Source organism: Gopherus flavomarginatus, chromosome 2, assembly GCF_025201925.1.
Source record: "Gopherus flavomarginatus isolate rGopFla2 chromosome 2, rGopFla2.mat.asm, whole genome shotgun sequence".
In the NCBI taxonomy this organism is placed as follows: Eukaryota; Metazoa; Chordata; order Testudines; family Testudinidae; genus Gopherus; species Gopherus flavomarginatus.
In genome coordinates this window covers 280,902,796-280,922,499 of record NC_066618.1, presented here as the reverse complement: position 1 = coordinate 280,922,499, position 19,704 = coordinate 280,902,796, and the positions used below count along the sequence as shown (strand labels likewise).

Here is a 19,704-nt window from a genome sequence, read left to right as displayed (position 1 = left end):
TGTTAACAATAAAAGACAGCCCTTTTCATCAGTTTCAAATTGTTTGCCTTTAATTTTCATTGGATGCCCCCTTGTTCTTCAGAGATGAGGAAAGATAAATAGCAAGCACCTGGGACACCTTTCACCTGGAAGGATGCCCCCTCCAGAATAAATTTAACTCTACAGATAGTTTAGAGAAGTGTGCACTGCTGCTGCTAATACTGTACCCGTTCTTTTGACGGATGGAGGACATAGGAATCCAACTGTCAAGCCAACTCCTCCCACCAGCCACAAATTCACCTGAAAGGCAAGAAAAGAGCAAAGTTAATTTAAATCCATCTCTCCATGGATTCCAGTTGTGAGCACTTTAGTTTGATAGTCTTTAAAAACCAAGAACACCGCTGGTCTTTCAAGATGAAAGCTCTCCAAGGAATTGATTCTCATACATCTTGTCAACTCCTGTTTTCACTATCACCCGAGGACTCAACTATCCTGTGAAGAAATTTGAATTATGAAGTAGAGCGGCATTAACAACTCAGAAGTTCATTCATTCTCAGGAGCATATAACGTCAGCTGAAATGGGTTTCAAAGCGCTGCTCATCTGAACTGATTTACAGATCCACCAACAGACACAGAATCACTTCTGCTAGCAACTTAATTTTACAGGCCTGGAACCCTTTTGCACTGTATCCAAGATTGGAGGGGGGTGAGTATGTCAGTGGTGAAGCTTTGTTACACATTTAGCTTCTGGAGCATTTTGTTGCCTGTCAGCATTGCCAAGAGAGGTTTTCGTTTATACACTGGAGAAGTTTGTATGACCACGTGTTCCCTTTTCCCAATGAGACTTGAAAATACTGTTGCAGTCGCTGTCCCACGGTATGTTTAGCGCCAAACTAACCAGTGCAGGTGGGCTGGAAAGGCAAGAGAACACAGCATGCACTTTGCCACTGCTACTCCCGTGCAGGAAGAAGCCAGGACATGCTGCTGTTCGAAAGTTTGGCTGCGGGGGGGGAGGGGGGGAGAAATCAATTACTTAATATCCCTCTTCAGAGCCAAGAAAGAAAGGAAGGAAGGAAGAAAGAAAGTTTGGTTTTTCTGTTTTTCCTTTGAAAAGGAAGATTTTCAACCACGGTGTTTTTTTGGTTTTGCCTCAAAACCAAGTTTTCCTAAACAAAGTCTGAGGTCCCTACTCAGGCATACTCCCATTGATTTCAGTGGGGGCTTTGCCCGAGTACCAAAGGCCATGTTCTGCAGTCATCATCAGCCTCAGATAACAAAGGAAATTAGGTCTGTGAAAAGTCGCTCTAATTGACAGGCTATATTCTTCCCGTGCGTGGAATGTGCCACCAAAGCCCACCCTTTTCAATTCCTTCCCAAGCACTCTGCCCCTGGCAGGCTCAACACCACTCACCTAAGGCTATGTCGACCCTTGGCGCAAGGGGTGTGAGTCCCAGCTTGAGCTAGCATACTAAAAAATAGTAGAATAGCCAAGGGGCAGTAGCTTAGGCAAGCCACCTAGGGTGACCAGATGTCCCGATTTTATAGGCACAGTCAAGTGTTTTGGGTCTTTTTCCTTTATAGGCTCCTATTACCCCCCACCCACCATCCCGATTTTTCACACTTGCTGTCTGGTCACCTTATAGCCACCTGAGTATGTACCGACAGGGTCCAGGAAGGCTTATATTCAGGACAGCTACCATCCGCTCGTCACTGCCCATGGTAGTGCAGCTACACTGCTGTTCTTAACATGCTACTTCAATGAGAGCTAACACAAGTCTGTCTCTTTGAGATGGCAGTCACACCCCAAGTTCCCAATGTAGATATTCCCTAACTCTGTCAATACTCGGTCTACTCCAAGCATGAGGAGGCGAGGAGGAGAGAAATGTAATGTTGGGCCATTAACTGTTCCTCGGGTCTCATGTATGTTTTTGTATGCATCTGTGAGCAGAAACTGTCTTTATGGGTGTCTCCTACAACACTTAGGCCCAGATTCTCAAATCACTGGAAGTTAGGCACCTAAATACCCATGAGAATCTGAGACTAAGCCCATAGTTGGAGCTTAATTAGTAACAATGGCTTAAAGTCATTACCCTCTTAGTAGGGTTGCCAACTTTCTAATTGCACAAAACTAAACAAGCCAGCCTCACCCCCACCCCTTCCCGAGGCCCTGCTCCTGCCCGAGGCCTGGCCCCCCCACTCACTACATTCCCTTTCCCTCCGTGGCTCACTCTCCCTCGCTCTCACTCACTTTCACTGGGCTGGGTCAGGGGGTTGGAGTGCGGGAGGGGGTGAGGGCTTCAACTGAGTATGCGGGTTCTGGGGTGGGGCTGGGGATGAGGGGTTTGGGGTGCAGGAGGGGGATCCAGGATGGGGAGTGGGGTTGAGGGATTCAGAGTGTGGGAGGGGGCTGTGGGTTGAGGCAGGGGGTTGGGGTGCAGGAGGGGACACGGGCTCTGGGCTGGGGCTGCGGGCTCTGGGGTGGAAACTGGGATGAGGGTTTGGGGTGCAGGAAGGGTCTCTGGGTTTGCGGGGGCTCAGGGCTGGGGCAGGGGATTGGGGTTCAGGGCTGGGTGCAGGCCTACCTCACCCCAGTGACTGGTCACAGGTGACTCCCAGTCAGTGGTGCAGCAGGGCTAAGACAGGCTCCCTGCCAGTCCTAGCACCACACTGCACCCCGGAAGAGGCCAGCAGGTTCGGCTCCTAGGGTGGGGGTCCAGGAGGCTCCGCAGCTGCTCTCGGCCGCAGACACCACCCCCTCAACTCCTATTGGCTGCAGTTCCCAGCCAATGGGAATGCAAAGCCAGTGCTCGGGGCGGGGACAGCACGTAGAAGAGCCCTGTGGAGCCAGACTTACTCCAGAGGAGCCTAGGAGCCAGACATGCTGGCCGCTTCCGAGGAGCAGCACAGTGCCAGGACAGGTAGGGACTAGCCTGCCTTAGCCTTGCAGCACTGCTGACCGGACTTTTAACAGCCCGGTCGGCAGTGCTGACCAAAGCCTCCAGGGTCCCTTTTCGACTGGGCGTTCTGGTCAAAAACTGGACACCTGGCAACCCTACTTCTTGCAGGATCCTGCAGCTTACTATCACACTAAATACATTTTCAATAAAGTGTGTGTTTGCATAATAAAGCCTCTAGTTGGAGACAAACTGAGATAACATCTACACAGGGAGAAAAAGCCCACAATAGACCCAGGTCAACTGGCTCAGGATCATGGGGTTTGGGCTCCGGGGCTGGAAAAAAAAATTGCTGTTTAGACATTTGAGCTCAGGATAGAGCCTGAGCTCTGGGACCCTGCAGAGATGGAACGTCCCAGAGCTCATGCTCCAGCCTGAGCCTAGAAGTCTACACAATGACTTTTAGCTCCACAACCCGAGCCAAAGTTATATTCTGTTTTTCCTCCTTCTGCCATTAGTATTTCATTATGGAAGGAGAGGTTAAAAAAATGAGTTCTTAATCAGAGTGACACGTGGCACATCTATATCAACGTGTGTCAGCTGCACTGTAGAAAGGGAGGAGAGTGTGGGGAATCAGAGTTCCCATCATGAGGAACCCTCACCTCTCAGGGCACCTTGAAAATGGAAACTTTTCCCTGCAATCAGGGCAGTCCAGCCCGAAAACCTACATTGCACCTTCAGTGTTAGTCTTGAGAACTTTTAATTGTGGAATCCCTGTCAGTGCTTGGATTGTTGTATAGCAAACGACAGTTAGGTGGTGTCATGGCATAAAGCCACAACCACATCAGTAACACTCCAAGGTGTAAGTTGTCACACCATAATTCATGCCCTGTTGTGCCTCACTGCGTAATTATGCAGTTTGATTGCAACAGGATTTTTCTTTTATGGTAAATCCTAGGCTGACATCACTCTGATTAAGAACTCATTTATTTGATTACACAGTAACACAACAAGATTTTGAGTTGGAAGGAAACCAAGTCCTTTCATGCCCATTCAGCTGCCTAGCTAGTGTGCATACGTATACCCTATACTTTTGTAGTCTTTATTTATAGTGAACAAGATTGTGCTTTAATGACCTGCTCCTAGAGAACAGCACAAGCAGTAAGGAATATAGGTTTGCAGATAATATGAAACTTTAGATTGCATCTCTCTTCTCTGGTTTGTAAGGGACTTGTAGTATTATGGCAATTGGTATCATCTTCAGTCTTACATTTCTCTTGATAATTTATTTATTATGCTAGTGCATACAGACCTCAACCACATTATAGCCCCATTGTGCTAGGCACTGGGCAGAGATAACTGCAGACAGTCCCTGTCCCAAAGAGCTCACAATATTAGGCCCTGATTCAGCAAAGACCTGTAATACGTGCTCCAGCGCTTTGTTGAACCAAGGCCTAAGCCTCTTACTTTAGGCTTCATGACTGTTGCAACACTGGCTCTGATGTCTTGTGTAGCCTCTTTTTTATTATTATTACTCTATATGTTTCCCATAGTCCTTAGTGGTTTAAATCTTCAAAGCACTTTATAATGAAACTAAATTAAACCTTAAATCACCCTAGTGAAGCAGGCAATCAAGTACTACCACTATTTTATAGTGGAGGGAAACAGAATTACAGAAAATTGACTTGCCTGGGGTTGCACAGTAAATCAGACGGAGCTGAGATTTAAAAAAAAAAAAGGAGTTCCTGGTTCCCAAACCTATGGTCAGTCCATTAGACCATGATGTCTAATCTAGGTCCATCCACTTTTTTTTGTCTTTTTATATCGGGGTGGGGAGAAGGGGAAGCAGTATTAAGTCCTTGTGCAATTGTTCATCATGTCATCCACATTAGGTAAGACATATTTTCCCAAGGGAAGAAGAATTCTTCCATCAGAAAATGCTGATTTGATGGAATCTAAATGGTCCATGGGAACCTGCTGAATCTGCTGAAACTTTTGAAGGAGAACAGGCAGGCTGCCCAGGCAGCCTGGTTTTCTGCACCCTCCTCTCCAGGCTCCTCAGAAGCCCCCCAGACAAGTTACTTGGGAGCCAGGGCTTCCAGGCTCCCCAACTCTGCAGCATCCAGCCTGACTCGCTGCTGGGTGCCTGAGGAGCATGAGGCCCAGACTAGTTTTTTGGGTTTTTTAATTCTATTTTGGTGCATCTGAAACTGAATTTTTATTTAACTATAATGTACCTCCTATGGAAAAATTCACATATCTGACTTTTCTTTCCGATTCAGTAACTTGGGGTCTTGTCCAGCTCTAATAGCTACATCGTGCCTCTCTGGTGTCCCCTTAAAGTTTTACTTGGCTAGGGGTATGGCTACACTTGCAACTTCAAAGTGCTGCCGTGGGAGCGGTCCCACGGCAGTGCTTTGAAGTGCGAGTATGGTCGTGGCGCCAGCCCTGGGAGAGAGCTCTCCCAGCACTGCAGGTACTCCACCTCCCCGTGGGGATTAGCTTACAGCGCTGGGAGCACGGCTCCCAGCGCTGGGGCACTGTTTACACTGGCATTTTACTGCACTGTAACTTGCTGCGCTCAGGGGTGTGTTTTTTTCACACCCCTGAGCGAGAAAGTTGCAGCGCTGTAAAGCGCCAGTGTAGCCAAGGCCCAAGATAATCTTTACTATTGTTAGCTTGCAATATCCTCATGAGAGATTTGTAAAACTTCTAGAACACGTAGGTGCTATCTAGTAGACAATATTTCTCTTCCTAAACTCCTGCTCTGTTCTACTCCAAAAGGTGGCTGAATTTCAGAGGAGAAGGAGCCAGCCTTGAGGGATGTTTGCATACACACCTCTCCTATTTGGCAGGAATATTATGAGATTTCATGGTTAATATCTGCAAAGTGCTTTAAGGCCTAAGATGAAAGGAGCTTTAATACGATTAATTGATATTACAATCATGCCGAGAAACCTCACTCAAGGCCCCTGTGGTGCTAAGCACTGTACAGACATGTAACGAAGACAACATCTGCCACAAAGAGCTCACAACCTATATAAGAGACAAGGCGCAAAAGATGTAGCTATAGAGTCAAGTGTTATTTTGGCAATTTTGCGTATATTTCCCATTATATTTCTATTTATTGATCTTCCTGCACTTAATCTACAAGTACTTCCCATTCTCTTCTCAGCTATGTGGACCACAGTATGATATCCATTGCAATAGAGATAATGATCATCAGGTGAAAGCTGTTATTTTATACAGAGCAGTGGGAAATGTTTTCCCAAGCACCATGGGAAATGAAATATTTTGTTTCTGTCATGGAGTTGTAGGGGGGGACAAGGCCCTTCACCCCTGGCTTCCTGTGATTCACCACGACTACTCAGCCAGCCAGTAAAACAGAAGGTTTATTTAGATGACAGGAACACAGTCCAAGACAGGTCTTGCAGGTACAGACAACAGGACCCCCTCAGTCATCTTGGGGGGCCAGGGGAGGCCAGGAGGTCTGTCTGGCCTCCCCTCCATTTTCCCAGGCAGTTCCAAACTGAAACTCTCCAGCCCCTCCTCTGCCTTTGTCTCTTTCCCGGGCCAGGAGATCACCTGATCTCTTTGTTCTCCAACACCTTCAGTTGGCACCTTTGCAGGGGACTGGCCCAGGCTATTAGTTGCCAGGAGACAGGGTATCGCCCATTCTCTGTGCAAACCCTTGCATACCCCTGCCTTCTAGGGCTCTGCACCAATCGCACAGTATTATTCCACCATCTAGATACTTAAGAAATGCATAGGGGATACTGAGGCACCCACACAGTATTTAGAGAAAACATTAAAAACATTCCCACTTCGTCACAGTTTCCTATACACCAAGAGCAGCCAGAGACTTTCAGTCTAAGTTTCATTTAGTTTAGATTTAGAGAGCAAAAACAAGAACAAACGTGAGAGGGGGCAGTGTATCTGACACATAGCAACTGAACTGAACTGGTGACTGATTTCAGGAGGCAGCAGCATGCTAATAATTTAAAGGTGCAACACACAAAAAATCATACCAAGCACATTTAGGCATCCTTCAGGAGTGCAGGATGAGACACATAAAACCAGTCTTCAACTTTATTAGCAACAAGCATGGAGAATACACAAGAACATCTTGTAACCGGCTATAAATATAGAAACACCAGTAAGGGAACTCTACCGTATTACTCATTCTAGTAGCAGTTACATCCACCATATGAAGCCATCTGGCTTTGGTTTTCATCCAAAACCCAGAACACATTGCTTGAAAGGTTGGCAATTCTTTTGGGCCAATATTGATCTCGTTTTGAGAAAATCTGGACAGATATAGAGAGTTGAGTCAAAACCATGTAAGACTCAGTTTGAGGCAACATCAACGTAAAACCAGGGGTGTCATGGTATAATTCCCCACTCTGAACCTTAGCGTCCAAAAGAGAGGGTACCAGCATGAATTCCTCTAAGCTCAATTACCAGCTTAGAACCTGTAGCGCTGCCACCAACCAGGAATTCCAGTGCCTGCTACACTCTGGTCTCCCCAAGACCTTGCCCAGGGAACCCCAAGATCCAGACCCTCTGGATCTTAACACAAGGAAAGTAAACCCTTTCCCCCACCGTTGCCTCTCCCAGGCTTCCCCTCCCTGGGTTACCCTGGAAGATCACTGTGATTCAAACTCCTTGAATCTTAAACAGAGAGGAAAATGCACCTTCCCCCTCCTTCTCTCTCCCCCTCCCAGACTCTCCCTGAGAGAGAAAGTAATCCTAACACAGAGAGAAAATTAACCTTTCCCTCCCCTTTCCCTCCTTTCTCCCCACCAATTCCCTGGTGAATCCAGACCCAGTCCCCTGGGGTCTCACCAGAATAAAAAAACAATCAGGTTCTTAAACAAGAAAAGCTTTTCATTAATGAAAGAAAAAACAGTAAAAATTATCTTTGTAAATTTAAGATGGAATATGTTACAGGGTCTTTCAGCTATAGACACTGCGAATACCCTCCCAGCCTAAGTATACAAATACAAATTAAAATCCTTCCAGCCAAATACACGTTTGAACTCCTTCCAGCCAAATACACAGTTGCAAATAAAGAAAACAAACATAAGCCTAACTCGCCTTATCACCTAGTACTTACTATTTTGAATCTATAAGAACCTGTATCAGGGAGATTGGAGAGAAACCTGGTTGCACATCTGGTCACTCTCAGAACCGAGAGAGAACAACAACCAAACACTAACAGCACACACAAAAACTTCCCTCCCTCAAGATTTGAAAGTATCCTGTCCCCTGATTGGTCCTCTGGTCAGGTGACAGCCAGGCTCACTGATCTTGTTAACCCTTTACAGGCAAAAGAGATATGAAGTACTTCTGTTCTACTAACTCCTACTATCTGTTTATGACAAGGGGAAACAACTGTGTTTTGTTTCAAGTTTTTGGGGGTTGTAGGACTCTGGAAAAAAACCAAAGGGTGCAAGCCCATGCAAACTGAAATGAATCAACAGAATCCCTGTGAGCTGAAGCTACTGCATTAGCTTTCCTTATGCAGCTCCGCTTTCTAATGGGGATAATAAAATGGAAATCATGATGCAAATATGACTGTTAAAACTGACTGCAGTACCCACCCTGCTTCATCTCTAGCCAGAGGGGGTAAATGCTATGGGAAGACAGCTATAAAGAAAATGTACATGATTATTCCATTACTGAAGTACATGCTGAGTGCGTGGGTTGGAATTCTTCATTTCCATCTCGATCACGCTGCCCTGCTTAGCTTTTCCCTCCCCCTCTCTCCCGCCTGTTCAGTACATTGCTGTTAACACAATCAAAGGACATTACAATTCCTTTAACAGAGGATAAAAAAGCAGAACCAGAAATAATGTTTGAGGAACAGTTCAACAAACACACAGCTGATTTAAAACAAAACAAAAAAACATGCACCCTCAATCCCTACGTCCTTCGTTACTGCTCTTTGCAATTCCAGGATTATCAGATGTGGGTTCTTTACGTTTTACCAACATTTTTAAAGAACGCAATAAGTAGGGGCTGTTTGAATACAGAAACACACTGCTTCTGGCCACAAGTTTCCCCAAACTCCTACTCTGCCCTGCAATCCAGGATTAGGGTGAGGGCAAAAAGGACTCTTGTAGCACAATGCTGCAAAATTATTTGAGCTTTGTTCTGGGCCTGATTCCTCACTCACACTACTGTAAATCAGAAGTAGCTGCATAATATTTATTTATCATCAGCTGAAAGACACAGAGCTAGTGGTCTTGCAGGAAAAGCAAGCTCTATCTCGCTCCCTCTAGAGGTAGAAAGGGAAACTGAATGTGCTGTTACATGTGGATGGACCAGTTCAATTTGCACATTTTCCCATGCTCCAGTGTAGTCTCAAAGTACTTGCAGTTTCTTTGTGTTCTTGACAGGAACGTGCTTTAAATTGGCTAAGTGGCTATCTGTGCAGAAGGGTGGACAAGTGCGTGAAATGGTGCCTGACATTCTCTATGAGATACTCTAATGGTCGAGTTGGTGGGCTCAGCTTGGGAAGTCAAGCCAAAGGTGGACAAACATTCTTATCTGACAATATTGATTCATAATGATACAGTCTAAGACTGTGGGTAGGCGCCTTCTGGGGAAGTGATTCTAGCATCCTAAGGAAGCTGGCACTAGTGGATTAGGCTGAAGCCGACTTGGTTGGAGGTAAGTAATAGTTCGGATCTAGCTATGGGGAGCTGACGCAGTTACCAGGTTGGGTTAACAATGAGGACTAGCCTAAACTGAGTTGGCAAACTGAGATGTGATCTGTGTTCTATATCAGAACGTGTCTGTATTAGTGACGTTCTTGCACAACCTGCCAGAGAGTCTGGGCTTTTCTTATTCCACTTTGTCATTTCACCTATTGGGGTAATTACTCAGTCCATAAGGGTTTTTGCAAATAAATTTGCTAGTCTGTTATATTTCATTTCCTTATTAGACATGCTCATCTGTATTTATTGACAATCTGGCAACTGACCAATTCCGTTCACTTTCAGCTCAGGCTAGATGCCCTCAGTAATGTGAACTCGTAGGACATCAGGGAGATGTGGAAGTACCTCTGAGGGAACATCACTGCATTCAGTCCTTGGCTTCCTTTCCAAGACTGCTTACCTGCATGCCACCTGTGGTGGTAGGTTGGTCATTAACTTCATCAAGCATTGCTTTCCCCAACTTGCTAGCTTCCTATTATGTATTTGCTTTTATTAATACCTATTTGTTTCAGAGAGTCACTTTCTTGATTCTAGATCATTCCACATCTCTGTCTGACTCTCCATTTCCCTGCACCTTGTACAGTCATTACACCAGGGCCAAAGGATGTAAAATGTTTCCATTCTGCTAACACAGCCTTTTACAGCCACTTTGCCCCGCAATAAATGTTTGTCCATGGTGCAGAGAAATGGACAGTCAGGGATCTGGCTTTAAGTTCACCTTCTTATTCCACTGAAGACACATGGCATATCAACATGTGTCAGCGGCAGTGTAGAAAGGGAGTGGGGGAAATCAGAGCTCCCATCATTAGGAACCCCCACCTCTCAGGGCTCATTGAAGATGGAAGCTTCTCCCTGCAAACAGGGGTTTCCAGCCCATAAACCTACAGTGCACCTTGAGTGTTAGTCTTGAGAACTTTTCATTTTACCCATAGTACTTCTCTAAGAGGGAATGTAGAAACTATCATCCTATCACATGCAATACAGCTATTTTTTTCTATGTGTAACACTGACAGACCTGGTTGTCAGTGGGCAGGATCAATCCTGGGGCCTCTGGAGCTTACTGTATGAGCGAAAAGCTAACTGGTTCTTAGCTAAGGCTCTAGAGCAGACTCATTAATCTTTCTCTTTAAGTGGTCTCAGTGCCATTGGATGGGACAGAGCACCACACCCAGGAGGGGTGTAGGTTACATATGAAAGGTACATCATTTTATAACCACCTAGTTCAACTTTAAAACTGTGGTTTGGCCTTTAGCTTGAGCTATAAACTCTCTTTAAAAATTAGGGTGCTTTTAAATTTCAGAGGAAGAGGTTACTTCTGCCCAGATTGTGGTATTAACGCTTCTGTCCTTGGGAGTTTTCTGGTATCACATCAAAGTTTTATTTATTGTCTGCAGAGTGAACTAAGGTAGCAAGAACCGTGGCAAAACTGGACGGGGAGGGGAAGGGAGGTTCCAGGCAAAAAGTGCCTGAGAGGTATTTCACAAACAAATGGAGCAAACTCTCTAACCACCATATGCCAATACAAGCTGCAGAGGTTGCTGGTTTTGAGAGGAAAAACTACTGGTGATCCTAAGCACCGGCAGCATGGGCACTCTAATGGCATCCATCTTGAGACAGCAACATTTTCATCTATAAACTGAAGATTTTACTGTAAACATTGTTAATTATCCTGTCATGGGGAGGAAACGGCCTTGCTCATCACATACAGCTCTCTCATAGATAAACCTCTGTAATCATCGGGTAGAATCAGCAATGACTGTAAGGTGACTGTCCGCTGGCTTGTTTCAAAATAATAAGCAATGACCTGTAGAGGCTGAAGGCAAAATGGTGCAGTGGGTAGGACACGGGGACCTATTCCTGTCTCTGATCTCTTGTAACACCTCAGGCAAGTCACTTCACATCAATGCTGTCTCCATTTCTTTTCCCACCTTTTGTGCAGCTTGTCTATTTCAACTGTAAGTCTTTCAGGGCAGAAAGTGTCTCTCACTAGGTAAATGTCTAGAGCTTAGCACAGTGGAACCCTGATCGCAGATGAGAAGTTTTGGTGCTAGTGTAATAAAAATAGTTAATCATGATGTGGTTGCCTAATGGGGAGAGTTTAAAGTTAGTGTTAGAGTTAGTGATTGGCTGGAGCAGGATGCTCAGACTGGAACCTCTTTGAATTCTGGAAGATCTGAATTTGCTCCTACCATGTTGTTTGCAAGACTCAGTTTTCCAGTTCTGGTTTGAATGCAGCCAAAATCTTGCTTTGTTAGATTTCAGAAGAAGGTGGCAGATACAACTCACAAGACAGGTGATTTTGAGAGACTTTTATCATTCCACTTACAGGAGATGCTCGTCACCTTACAGAATTCAAGCCAAGTTAAAGGTGTTTCTGAGCATACTTTAAACTCCCATTGATTTCAATATGAGTTGAGGGGACTCTGCACATACACAATATTTATATTAACATGGACAACTTTGTCTTAGAAATGCCTGCTGTAGATTTCTCTTAATGAGTGGAATAAGTTCTGATTTTCTCAGCAAAACGCAGTTTAGATTCAGTCTCCCTCTTGCATAATGAGCCATCAGATTCAGTGTATTGGGTCCTCCTAGGCTTGTTATGTATTGCTGTAGTTACTACCACTCAGGGCAGCACAACAAATAAGTGTTGCTATTGAAAACCTCAGAGTGCAACACTACATGCTTTCCTGTCACAAAGCATGACAATGGTAGGTCTTGCTAAACCCATGAATAATTTTTACAACCTACCTAGCTAAAGGCTGTTGTTAAACACACACACACAGCACCCCCATTCTCAAGGTTAGCATTGTTTTACAGTCACGAATCCTGAAGGAAGCAACCTAATGTACCAATAAAACACATTCATGACTCTTCTTCCACTGTGGTACGTACATCACGGACGTGACTTCAAACAGGATAAGCAGCTCTAATTGAGCTGAGGGTCAGTTTATAGCGCATGCCCTTATTTTCAGGCCTTTTGTTCAATGGGTGTGATGCTTTGAAGGAATAGTGCCAGAGTCTGTGGAGTCAACAGATCGGGGTGGGCAAACTTTTTGGCCCGAGGGCCACATAGGGGTTCTGAAACTGTATGAAGGGCCGGGTAGGGAAAACTGTGCCTCCCCAAACAGCCTGGCCCCCGCCCCCATCTGTCCCCTCCCATTCCCTCAGAACCCCCAACCCATCCAACCCCCACTTCTTGTCCCTTGACCACCCCCTCTGGAGACCCCTGCCCCTAGCCACACACACCCCCAGAACCCCACCCGCCCCTATCCCCTGACCCCTATCCACACTCCCACCCCCTGACAGGCCCCCCAGGACTCTCACACCTATCTAACCACCCCCTGCTCCCTGTCGCCTGACTGCCCCCCGGAACCCTCTGCCCCTTATCCAACCCTCCCACTCCTCACCCCCTTACCATGCCATTCAGAGGACCAGGACTGGCAGCTACATCGCCCGGCCGGAGCCAGCGACACTACCATGCTGCCTGGCAGGAGCTTGCAGCCCCGCTGCCCAGAGCACTGGCGGCACGGCGAGCTGAGGCTGCAGGGGAAGGGGGACAGCAGAGGAGGGGCCGGGGGCTAGCCTGGGAGCTCAAGGGACAAGAAGGACGGCCCACGGACTGTAGTTTGCCCACCTCTGCAACAGATTAATAAATGTCGAAGTTTACAGAACAATTTAAAGGGTAACAATTGTCTAAAGAGTGACTGTATAAAACTGACATATTAGTTTCACTGTGTGGGCCCCAGGATAGGAGAGAGACAAGGTGGGTGAAGTAATAGCTTTTACTGGACCAAATCCTGTTGGTGAGAGAAACATGCTGAGGAAGAGCTCTGCGTAGCTAAAAGCTGGTCTCTCTTGCCAACAGAAATTGGTCCAATAAAAGATATTGCCTTACCCACCTTGTCTCTCTTCTACAACAATGACATCATCTTCCTCAATTAATCTGCTCCTGAAGTGTCTTTGCTATGAGTGGAACTGGAGGAAGGGTCAGGCGGGACCTTGAGCAGTGTGACACCAGAGTCAGCAGTCCAAACTGGAGGTACGCTGCTAGATTTTGAACTCTTCAGCATGGGACTTGCCTACAACTTCCTTATTGCAAATAACTCCTGGGGACATTCTGTGCCAAAAAATTAAAAATTCTGCACACAACATTTTAAAATTCTGCACATTTTATTTGTCAAAACAACACTACATAATCACACCAGTTTCAATTATTTGGGTCATTTATTTCAAAATACCCTGGCAAGTATGTCTGTAACAATACAGACAAACACAAAAATTCCCCCAGGTGTAGAGAGTTAAAGAAACCCCCATGAAAACCCAGTTCCTGTTTCTCTGCTCTCTTCTCCCTCCTCCCCAGAGCACAGTGTGTGTGGGGGGGGCACACAACTACAACTCCTCCTCCCCAGAGCCCAGCCACAGTGCCCCCCAGTCAATACACCCAACCCCACTTCCCCCCAGAGTCCAGTTGCAGGGCTTCCTTGGCCCAGATATCCACACCTTCTCTGCCCCCTGACCCCAGTCATGCCCCAGCCATACAGCCATACCCCCTCACCCCCAGAGCCCAGGGATCCAGAGCAAGAAACAGCCTGATGCTCGGTCCCAGGCTTGCTTGGAGTTGCCTGTGCACTGCCATCTCCTTTCCTCAAGGCATGCTGGGAACTGCAGCTGTCAGGAACCCTTTAACTGTCTCCCCCTCCCTCCCGGCAGGGTCTTCTATGTGCAAGTTGGACTCTGCCGGGTCCAGCGGCCCCCTAGTGGCAGCCCACAGCACTACTGCCCATTTCTGTGGGGGAAAGAAAATTCTGCGGGCACATTAATTTCTGCAAAATTCTGCATTGTAGAGTGGTGCAGAATTCCTCCAGGAGTAGTAAATGCAGGGGTGGACATAGCCTTCCAAATCAATGAGTCCACTGTGCTGCTCTCCCCAAGGGGCTGGGGAGGGGTTGGGAAGTCAGAGAGGGCCCAGGCCTGCTGGGTCATTGCCTTCCCCACAGAGACTGGGGCGGAGGTCTGCCCTTGCCTGCCTTTCCCTGAGCTCCAGCCCCACCGCCAGTATCCCAACACCAAACATGCTCTTACCTCTGGACTCTCGGCCTGGTGGTTGGCCTCAGACCTGGTGCAATGATGGTAGTGATGACAGTGGAATCTGGGCCCAGCTGAGGTAGGCAAGTTGCTCCCCACCCTACTGATGGCAGATGCCAAACCTGAAAAGCACTACGATCTAGTGTGCCAGGTCGCAATGCCACTTAGCCAGATTTGGCTGGGGACAGGCCAAATTTGAGATGGGGACTCCGTTCAAGTGCATTGAGTGCACATTGGTTGATCCAGGCCTGAATTCTAGGTGTGTAATTGCACCCAGGGACCTAGAGCAGCTAAAGAAACAGTGCTTGCTACCAGCACAAGGATGTAGTGAGGATTCCTTAGATAGTGTTTTATAAAGTACTTTGAAGACTGAAAGTTATTATTGGTTACTATTATTTATCGTTGGAAAAAGGGCTTCCAGACAGAGTTTATTGGTCACTTTTTTCCTTAGATGATTTTTTTGGCTAGAGTTATAGAAGTTTATAATGGTGTGGACAATAGTCCCAGAAAGGACTGTACTTGGGCCTTGATCTTGCAAGGTGCAGGGCACCCTAATGCTGATCCAGCAAAGCACTTAAATACATGCTCTTCTAGAAGCACATGAGCATGCCCATTGATTTGTTATTTGGTGTTCTGGGATTTCCAAATTAGAGCCGCGTGGCATCAGGAAGTTAGTCACTGTGGAAGAAATTTACCCTTCTGTAGAGGGCTGGCACAACACCTATTCAACACCAAGTCCCTCATAAGCCTTGGCTAGTTACACAAGTTATGTGGTATTGCTTCTGTTCCTTGACTGAGCGTCTTAGGTAACTAACTAACTCAGTGTGAAGAGCGAATTGTGAAATCTACAGCCAAATATTGCAATTTGAAATTTGCTTTCGAAGAAGATACCGCACAAACCTCAAAAAGTGAGTTAAGCAACATGTATGAAGAGCCCCCTGCACAGAACGAATTTCGTCCCCACTGAGCATTCTTTCCCCGCGACACCAAGACTAGCAGGTTGTGGGGTTGTCATCCCATCCTGTGTGTTCCCCACTCAAGAGCCTGATCGGAGGAATGGCTACATCCTGCCTTCTTAAATCTGTGGGGGTCACTCAGCCGCAGAAGGAATCGGGCTGGCCTGAATACAGACTTCGCTGCCTCTCAGACAAATCAGGGGCAAGTAATGGAGTCTCGTGGTTTCTGGAGCAGGGAGGGAAGTGAGACTGGGAGGAGAGGCTGTTTGAAAACATTTAGGAACCTCAGAACATGTTCACAGACCTGAACCCAGACCGGCTTTGTGTGGGTCCAAGGCTTGATGCACCTATTCCACACAATTCTAATCACTATTCTAATTCTGCTTTTCTTGGCCTTGTAATTATGTCGCATGCCATTCCCCCATGTCGTAGACTAAATCCATGAATGCACACTTTCTAAACAGCTTTGGAAATGATTGTATAGAATTAGTATTAACTAGTTTCACTATTATTAATGGAGAATTAAAGCTTTCAACATTGAGCTATTCAGAAGTGGTTGCTACACGACCGCTCTGCAATGCTCTCATCAACAATAATAGCCATCATTATGAGTACACCTAAAAAGCTGAAGAAAAATGCATAATCTGTTCTATTATAATCCACTTTCCTAAAGTAGCCCTGCATTTAAAATCTATTAAGAATGGCATGAATAGGAATTGATTTCCTATATGATAATGCAATTGTTCAGTCATAAATGGAGAAAGTCCCAACAGTTAGACTGTAAAAGACAACCAAGTACTGCTTGTTCTGGATTTGAGACATCAAATTGGCTATTTGGCTGACATAGCCACATTGTAAGTATTATGCCTTTTACTTCCAATGCCCCAGGAAGACCATGAAGCATTTCAGAAAATGCTATTTTTCCATGTTTTGTGTCTTCTTGACTAGTGATATATATCCTTCGGGTGAACAACGCACTGTACAGATATTAACTTTGTGCCACCCCCATCAATTTGGTGGGTTAGTATTATTGTACCCACTTCACAGATAAGAAAATGGCAACAGATCTGTTCAAGGCTACCCAGTGTCAAAACCAGGATTAGAACTCAGGGCCTTCTGAGCCATTCCTCCAGAACATCGTGTTCAATGTACAGCTCCCAAAACAAAAGTTATATAGATCCCAAGAATGACAAAAAGGAAGGAAGAACACAGTCACTCTCCAGATATCCTGTCTGTTAAATCTCTTTTGGTTATTGTGCTGCCATTTTCCTCAATACCATCCAATAGAGACACAGTTAAATACAAAAATCAAAACAACAAAGACTTATTGACCCCTAAGTACTTTAGCAGCAAGACCAGTACTGAAGCCCTAGTGGTTGAATTACTGCTTCAGATAAACCCCGAAACATCTGTTCATCAACCTTAATATTACAAGACAGACTGACATTCATAATACTCTGTCCTTTATTTTACTGCCTGCACAGTAAGAACACACATCCCAATGGTACAACAGCAGCCTGTTCCTAACAGGGCCAATACTTACTAGCCTTCTTTATATCAATTCTTAAAAGCCCCTTCTCCCGACCCCATCCCATGACCCTTCCCAACACTGATCTCTTCACCAGTTATCTTCCCATACTCTCCCTCTGCACATATTTTTTTCTTGTCTGCATTAGTCTTCCCTGTGTGCAAGGTTCAGTTCTAGATACATACTTAATTTTATAAACTAATCCCAGTGCCTTCAGCTAAGCACATTCTAAGCTTGTGTTCATTTCTAATTATTTTGCTAGACTGGGGACAAAGATCAGCACTTGGCAGAATCTAATTTTAAATGTGTAGCAATTAATAGTACCATTCTCCTGGCATTGGACAGTACCTAACGATTCAGGATGACAATCTTCATTGCATAATACTATCTGCCAGTAGTACAGTGACACATCAGAGGGGAGTGGGAAAGGTTCCAGCCCAGTCTAAACACAGTACAATAGTACCTTAGTAGGACTCCAGTTAGGTTACACAGTACTCCAAAAAAGCTCCCTCCAGACACACCGACTGACAGCAACATTCTTTTCATGTCAGCTCATAAGACAAGCTGTATTTCCAGGGTTTTCCCAATACTGGTTTTCTTCTGACTTCTTTAGCACATTCCTACACCTAATTTGATACAATGAACTTCATATGAATTTACTGGGCTAGATTCTGCAATCAAATCCACCTGTGCCAACCCACTAATGGTAGAGTTTGGTCCATTCTTTTTTAGAAAACTCTAAGGCCACGTCTACACTGTCAACTTACCTTGGGATAACGACGTCACTCGGGGGTGTGAAAAATCCACATCCTTAAGTGACAAAGTTATACCAATCTACCTGCTGGTGTAGACAGCACTGCGTCGACAAAGGGCTTCTCCCGACAACATAGTTACCACCTCTCTCAGAGGTGGATTAACTACGCTGAGGGGAGAAGCTCTCCCATCAGTGCAGTTGCGTCTTCCCACGGCAGCGCTTTAAGTGCAGACCTGTCCTAAGTAAGACTCCCATGTCAAGTTTCAGGGATCACAGAAGAGGCAGGCTGGGATTTTCAAGAGCATTCAGCATTGGCCTAACTCTTCTCTCATTCGAATCAATGGTAAAGTTTCCCTTGAACATCAATGGTAACATTTAGGCCAATGCTGAGCAATTTTGGAAATCCTATCCCCTATTGACTGAAATCTGGAAACTCTCCAAACATAGATGAGTTCTAAACAAGCGGTTAAAAAAAACCACAGACTTTGAAAAGTCCATAAGTTAGCTCACAGGCTATTCAGCTTTTCAGTCATTCCTGTTTGTTCCCTTGGAAATGAATAGCACGCAGCTTAAAAGTCTTCAAGCTCATGAAAATGCTCCTTCTATAGCTACCTACAAAGGATTCAAGGACTTAAGTGAATGATGAGTGCTAAGTAATAAGCTCTCCAGAATGCATCTTCTGCACAAGTATCCTTGATTGCTAGAGTCATAGTAGTTATAAAATCGTGCAGAGTGAAATTCACCCCTGCACGAAGTGCCAGGTCTATATGCTACCAAAGTCCTTGTGCAAAGGTTTCAGTGAGACTCAAGTGATGCATAGATATCATGTTGGACCTTTTCACATGGTGAAATTTACCCCCACTATAAACTGGGTAACCAGAGAATTATAAAACTGGTAGGAAAACCTGCCAAAGTGTTTAAAATATTCAGAGTTTTTACTATAATAGGTTTTTACTCCTTAGAAACTGCAAAGAAGAGGGGACTGGATGATTTAGGGGATAGGTGAAGAATTGCACCCTGTTTCTTGAATTGAAAGCAGCCCAAGTGATAGGCTGTTACCATCAGATAGCTGTTCAGTGATCTATGTGAAATGATGGTGGTAGAATTGCCAGCTTTTGCAGAAGGCCCCCATGTGAGAACTACCTATTACACAAAGATTTAGAAGGACTGTGGGGAAGTGGGGCTAGCAAGGAACTTGCATTTCCCTGTAGACATCAGGGATTTAGATTAGCTCTGGCCCAAGCCAACCTGTATTTCTCTCAACCACTCCTACACTTTACAGAGTTGATGCTATGATACACAATCCCAGTTACTCTGTTAGGATTTAATTTCACAAGAAACCCAACAGGCTTTGCAAAATCAAAAGTGTTTTGTTTTGGAGATCTCTGTTTCCAATAGCAATGAGCAGAAATGGGAACCAGTTGGGCAAAGCCTCCCACCTCTTCAGCTTTGGGAGTCTGGATTAAATGGGATCTGCAGTTGAACCACACCATGGTTTACCTATCTCTGTTCTTAATGAAGAGGCAACCAGAGCACTTTATATGGTTTTCCCCTCCCTGAAAAATCAACTATTGGCACAGCCATTTTACAAGAAGAAAGCTGAATCGATGTTCAACAGCTCCAGGACTGTTAAGCAATTTTTCAGATAGGTGGCAATGCAAGATGCTGATCCCAAATCCATTTCCACAAACATCCACCTAGCAGACTCTTACCCCGCAGCCAGCAGTTCACTGCCTCAGTGTCCCCGCCTGGTTGAGTAGCTGGGACCTCCTGCAAAGCTGTG

At 45.5% G+C, this 19,704-nt stretch overlaps 1 protein-coding gene across 1 annotated transcript in view; it reads right to left on the bottom strand.

The window, feature by feature from the left end:
* Positions 1-203: 203 nt before the first annotated feature.
* The window catches only part of NSMCE2 (NSE2 (MMS21) homolog, SMC5-SMC6 complex SUMO ligase), a 279,238-nt gene continuing 259,737 nt past the window's right edge, over positions 204-19,704 (bottom strand). Inside the window, exon 7 of the mRNA XM_050941336.1 lies at positions 204-279. Coding sequence (XP_050797293.1) covers positions 276-279 — 4 coding nt within the window. The 3' untranslated portion in view covers positions 204-275. The remainder of the gene's footprint in view (positions 280-19,704) is intronic.